Source organism: Narcine bancroftii, chromosome 1, assembly GCF_036971445.1.
Source record: "Narcine bancroftii isolate sNarBan1 chromosome 1, sNarBan1.hap1, whole genome shotgun sequence".
NCBI lineage: Eukaryota > Metazoa > Chordata > Chondrichthyes > Torpediniformes > Narcinidae > Narcine > Narcine bancroftii.
Window position 1 is genome coordinate 340,390,935 of NC_091469.1, and position 21,721 is coordinate 340,412,655.

Here is a 21,721-nt window from a genome sequence, read left to right on the forward strand (position 1 = left end):
TTTAAAATACTTAATATAGCCAGAAACTAATTACTCCATCAATTTTAAGTAATTTTTTTAATTGTTTAAGCATAGGTGGTGGATTAAATAATTTGTCATTTATTTTTTAACAAATAATTCTCTGCTGTATTAGACAAACACCACCAGACTCCTTTCTTAAATTTTAATTCGAGGAAAAAGTACATGATTGTATTCTAAAGTGCTTCGTAATTGGACTGATTTCTTGGATGGTTTTTATCTGTGATTAAACAAACTGGTGTTAGTGAAAACTTGAACCATTACTTCACTCAAAGAAGTTAGTGTAATTTTCAGCACATTTTACATTTAAACTGCCAATTTCACTCAATTGAGAAACTCTATCCCTATTTTTAATATATCAAAACTAAATAGTTTAAAAACTTCCAATAAAAATTAAAAGAGAAGTGATTAGATAAATGCATTTTAGTCAAGTAGTTTTAACACCCTTGTTCAAGATCACTAACAATTCAAATGAATGAATCTGAGAAGTTTATTTATTTATTTATCAAACACTGCCCAGACCAAAGTACCAAAACAACTGGAATTAATTCAGAATTTCTCCTGTTATAAAGGGTGAATGTGCACAACAGAAAATAATAGTGAAGTAGTGGTTAGTTTTTTTGTTAAATTGAATGTGTATAAACATTTGCTCTCATGAATAAAAGCCCCAAACTTCCATTCTCCAAACACTGGTGAGCACACATTTTCATTGAAATTCCACACACTTTTCACATGTTCCCCAATTCCAAATAATTTCATTTCACATGACAGCTCATTCCCTATTTGGTACAACATTCTAATGAATGCATTCCTTCAAAGTATCTGTCTAAGCCTTTTTCAAATAATCTCCATTTTAACTGTTTATCCTTTCAAAATCATACAAACATGCTGATAACATGTGATTTTCTCCTTTCAATTCCTCAATTCCAATTTGCTCTCTCCCAGGGTTTAGAATGATCAGCAATTTAGTTTAATGTTTCATATTCACAACAAATATCCATTCAAAGAAAAAGCATGCCACTACTCAAAGAGAGCCAGCCTAAAACTATCCAATTATCCCTCTTTTTCTAGCCAGGCATTTATCACACTTCCATTACCACTGTGCATATCTGCTTTCTTAATAAGTTTCACTGGGATAAGATGAATTGCATGTGCACAACTTACACTGCATTTCCTTCTGAGGTACACAAGAGCAATTCCACATAAAATAAGAGTATTACAGACTATTGTTGATCAAGCAAAACTAGTTCAAGTTAATTTTGTTCATAAATATTACCGTAAAATTAAATTAACTGCAAATAGGAAATAAGATTTGCCACTACTAAATATTTTAATTATACAATGTGGAATGCAACTTGAACAGATGACACTTTATAATCACAGATAAGAGAATCAATGCAGAAACGGTTGATAATTATTTACCTGGATATGAAAGAAAAATAACTATTGCATTTATCATGGGATCTTCTGTATTTGTTGAGTTAAACTGTTAGTGCTAACAATCATTTTTTAAAATCCAGGATTAATTATAAAATCAGAAAAGGATATGGATCAAATGAATGCTCGCAGTCTTTTCCCCCAGGGTAGATGCAAGATTTCCAGGCATAGGTTTAACCCTCAGAGGGTTGCTCATGTTAACAACAAGCTGCCAGAGGAAGTTGGAGAACTGGGTACAATTTTGGACAGATTTATGAACAGGAAAGGTTCAGATCAGTGGTTTTCAAACTTTTTCTTTACACTCACACACCACTTTAAATATTCCCTATGCTATAAGTGCTCTGTGATTAGTAAGGGATTGCTTAAGGTGGTATGTGGGTGGAAACAAAAAGTTTGAAAACCACTGTTTTAATCATATCTAATTGAAGTTTCATAACTCCAAAGAAAATGGGCCAATGACAATTTTTCTCAAACAAAATACTTCAGTAACAATTGGGTTTAGAGCAGTGATTCTCAACCTTCCCTTCCCAACCACATACCACCTTAAGCAATCCCTTACTAATCACAGAGCACTGTTGGCATAGGGATTACTTGAAGTGGTATGTGAGTGGAAAGAAAAAGTTTTAAAACTTCTGCCTTAAATCTATGGCCTCTAGTTTTTTTTTTACATTTAATTTTGCAAAATATAAATCTCATTGACAGGGGTGGAGATTTCCTCCAGCCCCTCTGACCCAATGCATATCTTTACATAACCAAAATAAATCATTCCAATGCTTTGCTTCATCTTCTGACAAATCATTCAAGACTCTGAATAGCAAAGAAGAAAGAAGAAAACTGGAAAATGCAGAACAGGTGGAGAGTAGAGTAAACAAGTAGATTAAAATTGGGTGCACAAACCCTGACTTTGCCATTACAGATGCTTTCAGCAGGCGGCCTCGTAAAATCTTGATCGAAGGCGAAAGCTGCACATCACAACCTATTTGGGCCACCCTCTAGCATAGTCATTTATCTGGCTCTCCTTGTCAGGAATGGATCTTTAAAAAGCACCAAACTTGCATCTCAGATAAAAGGCAATTCTTTCCAATGCATAGAAAAAAGAGTCCTACCAGCAACCAAAAGGCTCAGGCGCAATTTCTGAGGTGCAAACCTTTGATGGCTGCAGCTCTAGTTCTCATCTACTCATCAAATCCATCGTAAAGACTTGTCAGAGCCATGTTTGCTCCAGATGAGGGTCCTGTCATGCAGACAGTGAAACTGAGCAGTTTGCCTATCTGGTGGCTGAGAAAGATAATTAGCTATTCCCGCCTATCCTCATCAATGTCTTTTCAAGTGTTCAAACCTCTTTCCTTCATTTTAAATTGAACATTTAACTTCATGAAACATCTTCATGAAAAGACCTTTTATTCCTAAAGGGCAGATAAGTGTGAAGGTGCAGGAAATGAGGAAGACGTCAAAGTAAATTTATATTCTCAAACTAATGATGAAGTGATCCATGATATGTCTCGAGAGGAAAATGTGGTTATTAAATGAGGTGTAGTAAATGGTCAGTGGAAAAAAAAAACAGAAATAAATAATAATGGTAAAATAAATTCCCCATTAACAGTCACTCAATCAACCAGAAACTCAACCAGCAAAAGAAGAAGAAATAAATAAATAAATATCCCCCCCCCCCCACCAGAAATTACATAATATTGAAACTTTTATTTAAACCTTTATTTAACAGTTTAACACTGTAAAAGTGAATGTTCTCCAAAGCAACACACAACCCCTTAGGAGCAAACGTTCGGCCAGTGGAACACCCCAGTCATGCCCAGCCCACAGCAGCTGTTTGAATGAAGTTGTGTTTAAATCAAATGGCAGCGCCTTGGATGAAGAGCTCGCCAATGCTTCTTGCCATTGGGATGGCTCTCCCAAAATATCTCCCTATCCCTACCTAGTATCTTGATTAGTATATTATTATTATTATATTAATAAGGCTTTATGTGTATACTTGGGAGAGGGGGTTAATTATGTCAGTGGCATGGTTGGCATAGCAGCTAGAGAAACACTGTTACAGTGCCAGTGACCAGGGTTAGAATTTAAGGAATGTGCACCAAGAGCCTATCCAAGACACTTGTGAGATGAGTTGGGCTGTGCCAAGGACCTGACAGGACACTTGCATGGAGGTGAATCAGGTTGTGCCAAGGCCCTGACCAGTTTACTGGCATAGAGGTGAGTCGGGTTGTGCTAAGGGCCTGACAAGGATACTGACATGGAGGTGAGTCGGAATGGTGCAAGGGTCTGAAGGGACACCAGAGTGAAGAGCCAGCCGATGCCTTTCGCTGCTGGGCGACTCTCCCAAAGTGTCTCCTTAACCCTGCCTAGTGTCTACACCTTTATTAGTTTAGGTATATTATTCAGGCTTTATTTGTCAACTTAGCGAGAGAGTTGATGGCGGCACAGTTAGCGTAGCACCGTTATAGTGCTAGTGACCAGGGTTTGAATTTAAATTTTGTAAGCTGAAGGAATTATTGATTAAAGTTAACTTTAAATAATTAAGGACTACAATTCTGTTTTTTTTTCTCAAATTACTTTACATTTTGCACTGCCTTTTGTCTTTTAAAGGGTGTATTCTTAATGCAGGTATACTAGTTAGACATTGAAAAAAGGAGTTTTAGTCAATTGGAAAATTGACATTTCCAGCATTTGCGATTACCGTAGGTGCCGGATAATGGGGATTTTACTATATTGTTTTTAAAAATCAGGTTAAAGGCAAAATACTGAAAAATAACTATTATGTACAGTTCAAGCCAAAATCTTCCCCAAAGTATTTGATTACGTGTAACATTACAAAGGGGATTCCTGTGAACGCTTCCTCCCTAAATTAACTAACTTGCTCCAACACATCAAAGGAAGTATTAAAGGTGAAGCTCATATAAACCTGCACAAAAAACTTTAAAAAAAGACAAATAATGGTTTCAAACATAAAATCAGAAATAGACCCAATTGTTGGGTAATGTAGAAACTTTGAAAATAAAAACACATTGCTTTGACACAACACATGATGCTAATATTCCATTAAAAAAAAAAATCACAAAACATCCAGAAAGTTTCCAATCAAAAAAATATTGACTACAACTATATACACAAGCATTTCAGGTGCTCCATGTTTGAAGTTATGCAAATTAATAGTTATATGGAGTGAAAAAGGCAATCTTTTGTCTTTCTTTTTCATGCACTCTGAGAGTCTGCCTACTTCCCCTCTGGATCAAGCAGATCTTTTTCTTTAAATCCCCCATTTTCACCATGGGTCATCTTCTTCTTTAACTCCTCTTCAAATTCCTGAGAATGCTTCCTTTAAATGTCTAGATTTGCTGTCCTTATTCCATCAAAAAAAATATAGTTCTGCTTTCTATGGACTGAAGGCCTGTGACAGCAATTCAGATGAAAATGTCCGTGGCATGATAGGCAAGTTTATGGATAACACTAAAGTGGCTGGCATTGTAGATAGTGAAGACGAATGCCAAACCCTGTAGCAGGATCGTGATTGGTTGAAGGAATTTAATAGAGAGAAACGAAGGGTGTTGCATTTTCAGAGGTCATAACATGGCTAGAACGTACCCAGTGAATGGTAGGAATCTATGGACAGTTGTAGAGCAGAGGGATCTTAGAGTACAGGTACAAAGCATTTTGAAAGGGGTGTCACAGTTGGATAGGATGCTCAAAAAGCCTTTTGCCACAAAGATTTTCATAAGTCAGAGTACTGAGAATAGAAGTTGTGAAGTCACGTCACAGTTGCATAAGAGGTTGGCGAGGCGCCATCTGGAGTATTATGTCACCTTTTGGTTACCATGCTGTAGGAAAGATGTTGACAATCTGGAGAGGGTACAGAGAAGATTTACAAGAATATTTCCAGGACTCTATGGTCTGAGCTAGTGGAAGATGTTGAGCAGGCTGGGGTTTTATTCCTTCGAGTGCTGGAGGAGGATGGGTGATTTCATAGTGGTATCCAAAATCACAAGAGGAATAGGTCAAGTGAACACAGAGCATTTTGCCCAGAGTAAGGGAATAATTGGTGACCAGAGAACATAAGTTTATGGTGAAGGGGGAAAGATTTATCAGGAAGCTGAGGGGCATTTTTTTTTTTTTTACAGACCATGATGAGTGAGTGCCAGAGGTGGTTGAGTCAGGTGATAATGCATCATTAAAGAAAAAATTTGAATGGATACATGGATAAGATGGGTTTAGAGGGATATGGGCCAAACCAGCAGATGAGGTTAGTGAGGATGAGGCATATTGGTCAGTGTGGGCAAGTTGGGCTGAAGGGCCTATTTCTATGTTGTATGACTCTATTTTCTACCATTGCAGCTAATTTACCAATACAGCTTTATTGTCATTTTAACCAGTAGTGGAAAAATGGAGCATGGCAATGACTTTTATTCCCAAATACAAGGAGCAAAGTCTACAATGCTGCGTGAACAAAGTATCAAAAATATATTGAGTCACAAAAATGTCTACAAGGGAGGAGAAAAATTGGTAGGAATCCAGTTCTTCCAAAAAATATAATAAAAGACTTCCACAAATGGGTGCACTTGGAGCCATGCAACATGGAAAAAGCCAATCAGGCCAACTTGCCCATGCCAGTTAAGTTCACATTCTGGGCTAGTCCCACTTGTCTGCATTTGGTCCATTTACTTCTAAACCCTTCCAATACATACATCTGTCCAAGTATGTTTTCAGTGCCTCAATTAAACTTGCTTCTATAGTGGGTACAATTACGACTCTCAAAAGATTTTTGGATAATTTTGTAGATAGGTTTTACAAATGTGTGTGTTTATCATGGCCTTCCAGAAACAACTAAGTATCAATTACTGCACACAATCTTGCGCTAACTTTCTCTCATTAAAACAGGTAAAACATATTGATAACTTGGTGTTGGAGAAAATGCTGCCCCCAGTACAACCCTGATTGGATTTGCAGCAACAACACACAAGAGGGTGAACTTTGGCTTCTCCTTACCTTATCTCTGAAATTTATGCTTTCCTTTCTGAAGTATCTGCATGCTGAATGTAACCTGCCTTTGGGTCTCATGCAAAATAATCTGGAGTCATCTATCAATGATCAACCATCAGCTGGTTCACTGTGTCATCATTTATTAAGGCAATACACTGTCCATGCCCACTCTAGCATGACAGCCAGAGTTGGGAATTTTCTCCATTAAATAATTATCATTTCAAAACATGATAACATGATCTATTATCCCATTTTGCAAGATCTTGATGCTCATGCTCTGCCTGAAAGACCTAATTCTATAATTTTTCTAACCTGATAACAAAAGTTATATATAAGCAAATTAATTTGATATTGTAAATTGTAAACATATTAAAATGAATTGTAAATGATTCAAAGTATTCTCAAAAGGTTTGAGCAAAAAGTACCTCATGAGAGAACATTTACACTTCAAATGACATTTATACTTCTATGAAAGTTTGATTGCTGCAATTACCTATAATCATATTGTAAAGTCACTTCTATCTCTATCTGCTTCCTTTGGGAAACTAGGATAATTTCCTATTATTTTGCTTTCTTATGTTCCAATTTAATTAACTGGAAATAAAACATTCATTAAGCACTGTAGATTTTTGGAGAGAGCAGCCAACATATTGCGAAAATATTGCAGAAAAAAATTTATTTTTGAAACAGGAGATGCACGTGGTTAAACTCAAAAGTCATATATAACTTAGTTAAATTATAATGGGAGAAGAAAATATAACACTTATAGATTGGTAGTCATTCTACATCATATCTCTATACAAAAGATATGATTTAATAGGAAAGTTTTGTGTTTTATATATAATGTTCATCCTTCACAAAAAGCAAAGAGAAGATGTTAAGAGGATTCCAGTACAATCATTACATTAGAGCCACCTTTTTCTTAGTTAATGTTCATTATCCTGGTGAGTTATATTAAAAATTTCCATATATTAACACATTTCTTTTTCAGAAAAAAGTACAATTAGTTCAATTATTCTTTGACTTCAACACATTCATATGCTACTTTCATTAAAAAAAAGTGAATAGTTGGCTTTCAACAGCTAACAACATGGTATCAATAGTTCATTCCTTTGTCATTGTGGTGCATCATCGCCTGTTGGCAAGACCAATAAGTCTTGTAAGTATTTTTCATCACATCTTCACCCTCAATAATGGCAGTAACACTTTCATTTCATGTTCACTGTTCGGGTCACATTATGCACCTTCTGCATGCCACCCAGATACACCATCAAAAGTAAACATGGTTTTATCTCAACGCCAAAAAGAAAACAACACCAACAGATAATTTTGGGTCCATATGGGAAACATTCCCCTCTTTTCTCATTTCTCTACAGATGCTCATAGATCTGCTCACATTTCTAGTATTGTTTCAATGTGAAATGTTTGGAACGTAGGAAAGAGATTAGGCAAAAAATAAACAAATAATGACAACCAAAAAACAACTTGTGCTTCTTTTTGACAGCCAGATGCAGATTAACAGGTGAATTGATTACTACTTAAACAAGCACATGTGGCGGTATGCCATCAGGCGGGCGAACCGGCCCCGCTTGGCACACATGCAGCAGGGCAACCGGCCAAAATGGCGCCATCGGGGGTTACCTCCCAACCTTGGCATTGGACTCAGAAGCCCGCGCTTGGGGACCCACGTGATGCCCTGGTGACATCGGGCCCCCTCAGCGCGGTTCTCAGCCAGTTCGGGGCTGGGAGTATAACACCAGCCAGGCAAGGCAGCCTGCAATAAATCAGTTTTGCTCACTGAACTCAACCCATCTGGTTGTGCAATCCTTCAGTTAGCAGTGTAGTTGCTGCTACACACATGTAGAATTAGAATGTATCATAATTATTTAGGACTCCATATCCCAGAGATTAAAAGTACAATTAGAGAGAAGTAAAGCTGTCAAAAAATAAATCTTCATGCAGGTCCTTATACCTTGATCCATCATTCGGAAAACAGAACTTTTTTTTTAACTGCATGTACAGTATATTTTCAGGCATTCTAGAGAGAGCGAGGAGAGAATGCAGCTTGGGCGGCGAGCAGGGATAGAGCAGCAGTATGACTCAGTTGGGCGAGGGGGGAGAGAATGTGGCTTGGGCAGCAAGTAGGGAGAGATCGAAGAGAGAAGGTGGCCCAAAGAGCGTGAAGGCCCAGCGGGGCAAGGAAAGTCGGAGCTCACCAAGGTGCCGGGGCCAGGGGGCCAAGGAACCCGGGTGCTGAGCTCCATGGCATAGGAGGAAGGAAGAACAAAGCAAGCTGGCGCCAAGAAGAAGATGGTGCCAGAGGGAGAGAAGCTGAGGGGTTGCTGGGAAGCAGCCGAGCCCAAGCAAGTGATGGGAATCCCCCTGGCATCTGTGCCAGTGCTGAGGGACCAGATGATCAGAGGCAGCCCAACAGTAGCCAAGTCAGGCTGGAAGGATGCAGAAAGGGAGTGGCTGAGTCCGTCTGGGTGAGCCTCTTTTTGTTTTAATGCTGAATCAATGGCTGTCTTCATTACCCATAATCTCCCACACAACTAGAACCACTCTGCGTTTGCCAGAGCAGTTCCAGCTGCGTGGGGGATTATGGGTATCAAAGACAGCCATTGCTCGTTGAGCTGGCTTCAATGCAGCATTGCTCCATAAATAAAGGCTTATTTGTTGCTCAAATCTGTACCAACGCCATTTTAATTCCATAATCCAGAATAATCCAAATACTGAGAAGTATCTCAGATAAAAGGATAAGCACCTGAATAAAACTGTTTCTTCAAACATGTTCAGATAGATTTATATATTTAGCATCATTATCTGTTTAAACCCAGTTCAGAAACTTTGTCACCTAGCATTGCATTTTTTCCAGCAACATGGGGAAGGTTGAATGTTTGAGATTGTTGGTAACAGATTTCCCAAATTACATGAATTACAGTCTTTCCAGATTGCTGTGTTTCACAGAGAATGTTGATGTCCAGAAATTCAACCAGGTATCATGCATGAATGGATGAGCTACTTCAACCAAATACTAATGCATGGCATTTTTCCTAGAGCAAAGCTCATTTAAATGACGCTGGAACTGATTGGGTAAAGCCGATCTGAAGCACACCTGCCCTTAGGTACTCACAACCAAATAAATTTTGCATAGTTCTGCATGCTTCACCTACTTCTCAACTGTGAAGTCTATATTCCAAATACAGTAAATACAAGTCAAGATCAAGGAATCAAAATTTGGTCGTTTCTTTTGTTATTTATTTACCAGTTTTATTTTGGACCATCATCCACAACCCTTTAAACTTACAATTCTCTCATGATCATATTCCAATCATCTGAACTCATATCTGTAGCAGAAATTGTTCAACCAATCCTAATCCTTAGCATCCCCTTTATGTCTGTGTACCCAGGATTCAGTACAGCTCCTACCCCACCATCTCCACTCTCTCCCTCAATCAGAGATCAAATAAAATCACATCCCTCCTCTAACTGATGGATACATTTTGCTAAAATTCTAATCACCAGTTAAAATGTAATATTCCACGAAAAATGATGTACCTTAACATGACTCTGTGCACCTAAATTATAGATTTCAGTAGGCTTCACTTCATTGATGATCTTTACAAGGCATGTGCTGTCAGTGAGGTCCCCATAGTGTAGCATCATATCTGTAATCAAGAATCCAAGTTTGTATTAACAGTACATTATTTTTAACCGTGAACAATTGTCCATCAACTTGGAGTCAAATGAATCAGGTTTACTGACAAATTATTTTGTACACCCATAATAAGGGGTGGCATTAAACTAAAGAATAGTGGTTCATCTCAGAATCAGAGAGCTTATGGTGCAAAATAACAAAATAAGTTAATAGTCAATGAAATAAAAAGAAAAGCAAGATAGTGCTTTTTAAAATAATTTGTTTTTAAATTAAAGTATTCAATAAAAATGAAAAGTTGGTCATAAGCATTCAAACCTGAGTCTTTTGCCACTGTGGAATTTAGAACAGACAAACTATTATAGTCTTCAATCACATCACTATATACCAAGATAGTAACTAAAATTTAAAAAAAAAATTAAAAAAGAAAAAAAAAATCGGGAATAAAATTGAGTGGGAGCTAATTCAATGCCAACAGAAATCTGCAAGAAACATTATTTTGTCACCATTACAGTATCCATACTGAGAGTGATCCAAAGAAAGGTGACTGGACTGAAACCAGTTCACAGTTGAGTTTGTCTCCACACTTCCCATTTATAATTTACAACACTCTCTATTTCCATTGTTCTAAAGATCAATATTTTCACTTCTTTCCATGTAGGAATTTATGTGCTTCAACTGCTGATATGTTGGACATATACAGGTCATAACAGAATTCTTTCTCCATATGAGTCCATAGGGTCCTGTGCCGGTAACAGCATATTAGCAGCAAGTAATGCCAGAACAATTTTAAAATTGAAGTATTCAATCTACATATACTGGAGGCAAAAGAAAACCTTAAGTAAACTTCAGTAAATCACGGACAGAGTCACTACTTACTGAATGACAGACGGTTATGCTGAACAGCATGTGAAAGCTAGTGGCCAAGTTCAAATTTGAAACATGTTGAGTTAATCACTCAGGCCACATGCCATGTTAGGTTTAGTTTATGATCAAAGATGCCACTAATTTTAATGAAGATTCTCAGTAAAGTATGTGGCAAGTTGTATGAAATTTTGTTTTAAATTATTTCACTTTAGTCTGGTATTTTAATTGATTTTAATGTTTTACAATTTACATTTTTTACTTTTGATAATTGCGCATTTCAATTTATAGATTTTAATGCTGTGTGGCCAATTGTCAAAGCTTGCAGAGAACACCAGATATGGGACCTCTTTATTATGTTGCTTGAGATTTAGTTGCCCCAGCTCCCTTGTATCCAAACAAAATCATTGCAATTGTGTGGAGGCCAGAAGCAATGGGCAGAGATTGGCCTTCATAAAAACAAAACAAAAAGTGCAGATACCAGAGATCAGAAATAAACACACAAATGTAGTTCAGACAGCATCTATGAAAAGAGAAACAGAGTTCACATTTCAGGATTGGAAAGAGAAAAACAAAAGATTGATTTTTATGGAACTGAAAGGGTGGAGTAGGTTTGGATATGACAATTGAAATATCTCTGAAAGGGTACAGCCAGGATTGCCACATGAATAATTATAAACAAACTCATCAAGTCAATGGGTTATTGAAAGCCGTCAGAAAGATAGAACCAAAATAAAGGAACATAAAGGCTATGACATGAGAGCAGAGGAAAGTAAGAATACAAAGAAAGAAACATAAAAGTTATAAAATGCAGAAATGGAAGACATGCTTAGCAGGAAATTGAATTAGGTACAGCATGGTGTCATTCTTCTTCATAAGTTTCAGTTGTCCAATGTATTTAGAACCATAGAACTCCATAGCACAGCAAACAAGCCATTCGACCCCTCTAGTCTATGCCAACCATCATCTCCCTAGTCCCACTGGCCTGCTCCAATTCCATAACCCTCCAAGCCTCTCCCATCCATGTACCTATCCAATTTATTCTTAAAACACACAATCAAGCCCACATTCACCAAATCAGATGGTGGCTCATTCCACACTCCCACCATTCTCTGAGTGAAGAACTTCCCCCTGAATCTTTCCCCCTTCAGCTTAAAACGATGCTCTTGTATTTATCTCCTCCAATCTAAGTGGAAAAAGCCTATTAGCATCCACTCTGTCTATAGATCTCAATCTTGTAAACTGTCATATCTTCTCTCATTCTTCTTTGCTGCAAGGAATAAAGTCCTAATCTGTTTAATCTTTCCTTACAACTCAACACCTGAAGACCCAGCAACATCCAAGTTGTTTCTGCACATTATGTCACCAATAAGTAGTTTATTTCAATTTCTTTACAGAACTTGTATCTATCAGTAACAAACTTTGACCTTTGTAATTTATTCATACAAAACATGAAGTACACCACACAAAGATTAAAGGGACTTTATTGAACTATTATTTCTTCTCAATGGTATATACTTGTCCTTTGTATGTTACTGAATTAAAAATACCTACCATCAGGAAATAAGTGCAATAAAGTTTGGTTACGTTTATTATCATCCGACTGTACATACGCAACTTGACAAAACAACGTTTCTCTGGAACACGGGGCGCACACTGTACATCATAATCACTTGTACATAGAGATACAATTTAAAATAAATATACTGTATATAAATATTTTGGGATAATTTACCCAGTTCATCAATCTCACATCTGTAGGAAGAAGCTATTTCACAGCCTGGCCATCCTGATTCTGATGCTTCTTAATGGCAGAGGGTTATAAGTACTGTGTGCTGAATGGAAAAAGTCTTCTATAATTCTTTTTCAGGCAATGCTCATGGTAAATATCATCAATGAGTGAAGGGAGACTACAGTGATTTTCTTGGCTGTTTTGATGATCTTCTGTATTGGCTTCCTGTCCAATCTGACATACATTGATGCAGTCAGACAGAAGACTCTCTGACCCCAGGTCACCATGCAACCGCTAGCTAGACCATCACTGTATTCATTTCATGGTCCCAATAATGGCAGACAAATGCAACCCTATCTCAGCACTGAACCACTAGCTTATTTCAGACCACTCAATTTGATGCGACTCATATTTGACATGATGCGAACTTGACGTGATGCGAACTTGACGTGATGCGAACTTGACGTGATGCGAACTTGACGTGATGCGAACTTGACGTGATGCGAACTTGACGTTATGCGAACTTGACGCAACAACATGAATTTGACACCATGCGAATTTCCAACAGCGATATCCCGAACCCCTACCTCTGGCTCCATCACAGCATTGACATCTGGATGTTTATCCCCTGGCTCTCAGCCTCAATGGGAAGATCACCTGTTCCTCAACTTCATCATACCACTTGTCCCATGAACCCACCAGCCTGCTCCAGATTCCAGGAGGTTCTATGGGCCATTAAAACAATCTCTTCCACAAATTTCTCTGTTCCCTGCTACATTTCCCATCTTTTCACCTTTCCTCCTTGGAATCTGCATGCAGCTAAGAAATTAAGTCTTCAGTATTATTCATCCTTTTCCCCTTAGGCCAGCATGCTAATACCACTGGTGTTCTGAGACCAGCAATATGCAATGTCTGCGAAATTCATAGGTTGTACCAGGAAGTTGTGATTTTCCAATTTTTTTTTAAACATGGACCGACTTTTCAATGACACTCTACTCATTTAAACTTATCTTGTACCTTATCCACAGCTCACAAACATTTATTAACATCAATTTTAACTGCAGAAACTTCATATATATTGTTCATTTTCCTTCTCAACTCAGCAAATTAGGACTTAACTTCTGAAAAACCCTGACTCACTTGAACAGCCATATCCATTCTCATAATAAAATCTTCTGGTAAAGGATTAATAGGTTCAATTCCAGCAGCAGAAGTTTTAAAAGTCTGTAAAGGAATAGGTTGAAACTTCCATGATTCTTGCTGCTTCAATAAGAATAGCTTCCTCCTCTTCTTCCATCATTGCAGGATTCTCCTCTTCTTCCTCTTCTGCCGTTACTACTTTGGCCCGGGAAACCTGGCTGCGGGTTTGGACCCCCCCCCCCCATAACGTCGGCCTGGCGGAGGTCGATCCCATACGCAGTCCAGACCCGGTCAGGAGTAGTGCGCATGCGCGAGTCTTCACACAAGCCCAGTTCCACCAAAGCTCAGAGGCGAACGTCCCCTGATGCTGCACTAGTCACAGCGATGCCACCGGCCACGCACAATCATTCATGCTCTCAGTCGCTTCCAGCCTCATCGGGTGCACATCGGGTCTCGCGCTCACGCCTTCCCACTCCGTAGAGAGACTCACTGCACTGGCACCATCTTACGTCCCCGAACACAAAAAAGGTGCTGGTGTAACACTCAACTTAATCTGCAGGGTCCTCTGCTGTTTTGGGGGTTCACCAATCGACTCTAGTGGACCTTTCTGGAAGGTAGGCCTAAATTCTTCTGCACTTTCTGCACATTTAACAGTTGTTTCTTCATTAGTTGACCTCTTGTTTTCTTCATTATTGCTGTAAACAAAGTCTAAGCCACTTCTGAAAAAGTTTTAAAAGTCCTGAATTCTTTATAATTCGGGCATTAATTATTCAGCTGGGGAGAGGTGTTTCCACACGTCTTCTTCCTACGCCATCTTGCCACACCCACCTGACACTCTACTCATTTAGCATATCATAATGGCAAGAAATCAAATTTCTCAAAGATAAAGTTCAATCAGAATCCACCAATGCAAATTAGTTCAAACAGCTTTGTCGAATAAAACAAACAAGCAGAACTCATATTTTATTAAGTTTTTGATAACTGACAGAAAAGTTCCTCATACTATTGAAAGATAACTTGGCAATGGTGTCCAAGCCAATCCACAATTTTATATCATGAATTTTAACTAAAATTATTTTACCACCAGTACTAATGTACAGCATTAAATAACCACTATATCAGTTTTATTGCAGAACAAAGGTAGAAAACTCTGCATAATTAGAAATGTAAATAGTAAATGAAAATGCGTTCAAAGCAATCAAATTACCAAATTAAATACAGGAAATGTTTTCAACAGCAGAGTTGTAGGTGAAATGGAAAGTAAATTGGGCAAAGTAACAATTCAATGATAAAAGTGTAAGCCATAGCCGAACTCAGACTTACTTCCTTCTATGTGTGTGCGAGGATTCTTGTACAAATGCTCAATACGGCCAGTGTTGAAAGAACTAGATCGACGTACAATGCCATGCACCTGAGAGAAAATATACAACACAAATAAATATTAAATATTATCATTGTTCATTGACCCTCACTCCCAGTCCACTGTCAGGAGCAAAGATGGAGGCAATGCCTCATCTTTTGTCAAAGATGGAACAACAATTTTAAATATTTGAAATACGGTCATATTCAGATTGACAAATTATAAACTTTAACTTGGATGGAAATAATTTTTTTTAAATACATAAAATGTTTAAAAATCATAAAAAAACAAATTGAAATAACATAACTGGGAGAAAAAAAAACTACATCCTTTACTTTCAAATGCCCAGGTTGGCAGTCTTCATTTAAATAAATGGGGACATTTATTTTAACCAAATTTGACCGACTCAAAATTAGAAAAGATTATTCACCATTGTGATATGAAGGAATGCCATTGTGAGTGAGGCTTTGCTGTTGGAACACAGATTAAATCCAGTGCTGGACTGTGGTGAAATATGTTTCAAGGATGTTACTCAGTAAGTAATGAAGCTTAATATTCAACCACATCTGCCTGGGACTCTGACATGCTGAGATTTAAATGACTGAAAGCAGCTATTCATCCAAGTAAACATATCTCTGTGGTTTATTCTGATGGAAACCTGGAACTTTCTTCCTCAGAAGACCATGCTCTTCCTAAATGAAGGTCATCTGATGCTACTCCTCAATGTTAAAGAAACAAAGAAAGAGCTCTTTTTCCTGATTATCTTTCTCAACACTTTAGTTAAGAAGCCAGTATGACTCTTCCAATCAGTACCTTCAAATCAAAATCATAACGCAAGATCTCCGTGCACTCTCCCAATATTGAAAAGAGCGGATACCTATCAATAGCATTTGAGGAAAGAAGTGATTCCTTACTGTATACTACGAATGGATATTCATTCCCAATCTTTAAAATGCAAGTCAACATCCCTTTTCAGGAAGGAATGAACCTCAGGATTATTAACCATGCCATATGCATTCAAGAAAATAGAACTCATGGATGAAGCAAGATCTTCCATGTTTAAAATAATACTCCTACCCTTAAACTCATACCAGTAAATTTGCACTGAACTCTTGACCTCTTACACAAACATATCCCCCACCCCTTACCTCAGTTTCTCTTCTCCACGATGCTTTACCTTCATTGTGCCACCAGGGTTCATCCTGGAGCTCTGTAGCATTAGTGGATGTATCACGTACCCCAGACTGCCCTACAACAGACCTTACAGCAGTCTCTTGTCATTGCCACAGTGCTTCACTTCACGTTAAGCTATGTGGTGATCACATTACCTAGTAATTGCTACAGGAGGACCAAGATCCCACCACAGCAGCATGAAAACCAAGTGGAGGGTTTTTTTTTAAGTTTAGGGAAGTGACTATTTGTGTTATCAGACTCCAAAACAAGGGGGTTATAAAAATAAGCTAATGTGGCATGTAATCCAGAGGCATGTTGTCCAGAACCGAACACAAATGTCTAAATGTGATCTTATAAGATAATCAGACGAGTGAAACATTAAAGTCTAGTTAAAAACACAAAAATGCTTGAGGAACACAGCAGGTCTCGCAGCATCCACAGGAGGCAAAGATATATAACCAATGATTTGCGCCTGAGCCCTTCTTCAAGGCTTCCTTCCTATCCAAAATTCATGAGGACATCAGATGCCCCTGATCAGGGAACAAAAACTGAGGTCTTTGATGAGTTTATGATGCGAGTGGGTAATATTTAATTTAATTTAACTTGAGATCAAAAGTGAAATTTCCAGATCATTCCCTGTACTCTGATGCAGTTTCTATGTCAATGGCAAACAAGATCCTGTTCAGCCCTCCTTTGGGAGCAGAATGGGTGAAATTTTTTTAAAAATCCAAGCCCACAAATGGCCAATATTAGGTGCACCTGAGACAACTAGGTTATTACAATCTAAACAATGCTTACCCTTAATCTTTTGGGCACCTGTCACATAATCACACCAATCTCTCCTCTCTACCATTCCTTTTTTTGTGCGACTCCCATTTCCAAATCTTGTTCCTTCTCCCCTGGATTCACCATGAGGGCCCAAATCTTCACATCTCCCCACCACTGCTAATTATTAACCAAATCAGCAAAAACCCACCCTCTTTCCCCAGTATAGATCTTGTTTCCAGACTGTCATCACCAGATGCCCTTACCACCAACCCACTCCACACCAGGTCATACAGCCTGGTCAGCTCCTGACTTAATTCTTTGTTTACATCCATGTACTAAATGCTGCAAACCCCAATGAGCATTTTGGTGTTGACATCTCAAGGTTCTTGAATTAATATAAAGTCACATTGAATATTCCTTCCCAGAGCAGCGAGTCATAAGGTGGAGGTCTTGGGAGAAAAGACAGGCAATGGAGTAAATGTATTTAAAACCATCCAGTGATAGCTTCATTGCCCCACCTCATAGCCTTTTTCCAGCAGAAATTCTGCTAAATAGGAGCCATCCTACAAAACAAAACAAAAAGAATGTAAGAACTTAGAAACTCATGACCAATGTTCAAAATCACATACATACAAGTAAATATGAAATACATAATCAAATTTTTATGGTTGAATTACTTAAGATAGACAAAGAAACGCAGTACCGATGGCACCACGACAATAACTAAAGAGTAAATTCATTTTGCATTATGTCACATGGAAGGGCAAGCCTCCCACTAGGATTTTTCCATCACCACAACACTTAAGACCCAAACCAGTCAAAGATACGTGGCTTGGGGATGCCGGTTAACAAGCAGGAGATAAATTATCAATTCACTACATTAGCAGACTGCATCTTTTCGCTTTCATCAGTAATTCTTGTGAAATACACCAAAATTCATTGCATTTAATGGAGGGATCTCCCCATGGGGACAATGCAGCATCCAATAGTCAACTGTCTTAATATTAATTAGTCTTGATTTAGTGGACAGCGAGTACTGGGGCCCACAAACTTCTTCATTTGGAAACATAGAAAACTCTCATATCTATACAAAAATAGAGTTTGTCAGGTAACTGACATCTAATTTAAAAAAAAAATTGATTTAACTGGAAACTGTGGTCACACATTGCTCATGAATCAAAAACAAAATGCTGGAAACACTCAGCAGATCAAGCAACATCTATGTAATGTTAAACAGAGCTAATGTTTCAGTTTTAAGAGAACTTCAAGGTCACAGTTTCTGGAAAAGAACTGGCAGTAAATTCAACTCTAAATGAAAACCAAAAATAAATTGTAGGAGCTGCAAATGTGAAACAAAAGTCAAACCGTCAGAAACATTCAGAAAGCCAGGAAACAACTCAGGAAAGGAAAATAAAGTTAATGTTTCAGGTCAAAGATTTTCAGCATGCTCGTTTTCTTTTTGAAACATTCATTGCTGGGATTGGATCTAGAACTGTCATTTATTTAGGGACTGCCACTTTAAGATCTAGTACCAGCTGCAACCCTTCTCAACAGTAGGGAGAACTGAGTGGCAACCATCAAGTACTGACTGTGCCCGAATGTTTATCCTGTGGAGGAAGAGAAGCATTTGTTGCTTATCCAGAAAGATAGGTGGTGAGTGGGACTCTTAAGGAGACAGCAGATTTGGCTTCCGGGCGTTCTAATGAACTTAGAGGTGGTATAACTTTGTGTGCAATGGACAATTCGGATAATTCTCCTTGTAAGGGGAATTGGTGAACCGCCATGGCCAAAAGTCACTTTGATCAACTCCCATCTGGGTAAAGGAAGCAGTAGAATTGCTGCATTGGATCCTGACCATTGTGATGGTAATTTTGACTGACCCTTGCATGGATTTCAGAAGCCTCGTGGAAATCACAAGTTTTGTCTCCCCTATGCAAAGGAAACGGGAGTTGTGACAACCATTTATATGAGAGGACCTTTCTCAGCAAGAAACTCGACAAGGATTTGTGAGTTTTCAGCAGTCTGGTCACTTGGTCTCTCCCACCTCCTTTGTAATTGCTTCTGGGCATCAGTTTAAAAGGCCAAGTTTCAACACAGGATTTCCAAGATGGAATTGTGAACTGACTTTCCAGAATTGTGCCCAAGCTGTAATGTTTGGGTATCGCACGCACACACGCACGGTTGGGGGTTAAGTTTAGATAAGTTAATTAAGGGGTTAAATCATTAGTATTTACTAACAAAGATATTATTTTAAAAATAACAGTCTTGGTGAATTTCTATTGCTGCAATGTAACACTGTTGGTGTAGGATGTGAAGGGACTATGCACTCCACTTTAGCACAGTCTACTCTTCATCAGTGTGGCAGCAGAGAAAGCATATGGAGACTTTCACCAATGATTTGTGATTAGTTACAAATGAATAATGATGGAATATTCTCCAAGGTCCCCACTAGGAGATGGTATCTGAAAGATGGATGGGGCAATGGTAAATGCATTACATGATTTGGAAAGCAAGAAGCATGATAAAGTCGGTTTGGTTTGCAGCAGAACACCAATATTTACTTTTTTTAAGAATGCATGGCATTGAAGTTTTTACTAATACAGGGAAATGTACACATTCCATATTAACCAATTTTAATCAACCTTGATTTTACCAGGGAACAGCAAGTACTCGGGACAAGCCTAAAGATGTTGGCTTGTCACCACTTTCTATCATCCTTTTGTTCAGATTATATCCACAAATCACATTTAAAAGTTTTCATACAATAAACGTACTGTACTTTACAAATCCTTCCTCCTTCCTGTTAATTTAGATAGTTAATATTAAGTGGAAAAACCACTGAATTAGTGTATTGTGGAAGGTCCTGGCTGTCATGTGACAGCACTGCCCACTACCTGGTTGGAAGGGACACTGCCTGCCAATAAAGGTTTGGCCCCACCCATCAGTGCACATCTGACCATTGGCTCCTTCAAGAAGCCTTGTCTTTGGCTTTTATTGGCACGAAAAGGGTGCCACATGTGCTCAGCTCTCCTTCTTTGCCATCTTTGAGCGACCACCTTGCTTCACTCCAGGCCAAGTACCATGGAATGGCGCTGGAGAAATCATTGGTAAGGTGTGCACTGTTATAGGGTTAGGTTAGCGTCCCTAGTAGCATAGAGCTGTGCCTGCACTGAGTCAAGGAGTGGCGGGTATCGTATTGTTCTTCCTTGATTGTTTATACCCAGTTCATTGTGTATGTGTGTATATTTTATCTCTGCTGCGATTTCCCTATGCTCACTATAAATTATGCCCCATGTTTTATTCCTGGTGCGATTTCCCCATGCTAGTCTATAAATAGTATGCATATGTGCTTTATTCCCGTTAACATTTTCCCACACTTGCCTTTTGTAAATACATCCATTTACTACCAAGCAGTGTTCAGAGTCCTTGCTTTTAAGACCCATCAAAACTGTTTTCTCACTCACAACAATTAGCAGAACAAATCATCCAAATCAAGTTAATTATATCAGAACAAGAATCAGTTTACAATAAAAAGATTATTTAATTTCCAAAATAATAGTTGTTAATCACTCCAGTTACCTGCCAAACAATATTGGCACAGAATCCAGAGGCTTATTGCCCACCAATACTGCTCATTTATCAGCATCATGATCATGGAAGTATACTGTCATTTGTTCATTGCTGCCAAATCCAAAACTCAGAAATTCCTCCCCAATGTTGGGTTGGTGCACCAGAAATCATCAAAACACATGGAATGGAAACAAGTCTGCACCAGCCAACAGGTACCTAATTAAATCATCCTACACTGATTCCATTTCACTTGTCCCAAATTCCCATCAACTACCCCAAGAGGACCTCATGGAGATATTTAAAGGATATAAAGAGATAAAGAGAATTGGTGTCCTTTGGTAGAAGGGTCAAGGATGAAAGGGCCTAAAGATCGTAAATAGCAAAAAAAAACCCAAAGTGATGTGTGTGATAACTTTGCAACATGACGAGCGCCAAGAATTTAGAATGAATTTGCAGGATTAAAAGAAATGCATTCAACTGCTGCATTCAAAAGAGAACTAGATCAGTATCTAGAAGGAAATAATTTGCAGGGATCTGGAGAGAAAGGAAGAAAATTCAGCCAATAATGTGCTGGGCTAAATGACCTTGTCCAGCCTTGTACCATTATGTGATAAATAGTTTGACAACTTTTGGCATAGTAGGTCTGAAAAATCTGTGCAACAAACATTTGTGAAAACAAAAAGATCCCATTAACAATGTCCTGGATTTGTTTTAAAATGGTCATATTCATGACGTGCTATACTAATTGAATCAAATAGCAAAAATATATAGATGATCATATTCATGCAGACTACACAAACTATATATTTTGTTAAATTTTTCTCAGATTTAAAGATCAGGAATATAAAGAGTCCAATTTTAAACAAACATGATGGATCATTAATCCTGCTAAAGGGAATGTAAAAATAAAATTCCCAAAATCTCCATAAAACCAGAAACTGAGCAGTGTACAAAATAATAGCTATAATCAAATGGCAAAATAGTGTGAAGAGCGATGTTCTTTAAATTAGCA

General features: G+C 38.1%; 1 protein-coding gene across 4 annotated transcripts in view; it reads right to left on the bottom strand.

Moving 5' to 3' along the window:
- The window catches only part of gmds (GDP-mannose 4,6-dehydratase), a 661,071-nt gene that overhangs the window by 508,965 nt on the left and 130,385 nt on the right, over positions 1-21,721 (bottom strand). For all 4 annotated transcript variants that reach the window (XM_069909806.1, XM_069909795.1, XM_069909784.1 and 1 more), the window contains exons 3-5: positions 17,658-17,702; positions 15,162-15,249; positions 10,006-10,115 (exon numbers count right to left, since the gene is read on the bottom strand). In XM_069909806.1, the coding sequence (XP_069765907.1) occupies positions 10,006-10,115; positions 15,162-15,249; positions 17,658-17,702 (243 nt within the window). The remainder of the gene's footprint in view (positions 1-10,005; positions 10,116-15,161; positions 15,250-17,657; positions 17,703-21,721) is intronic.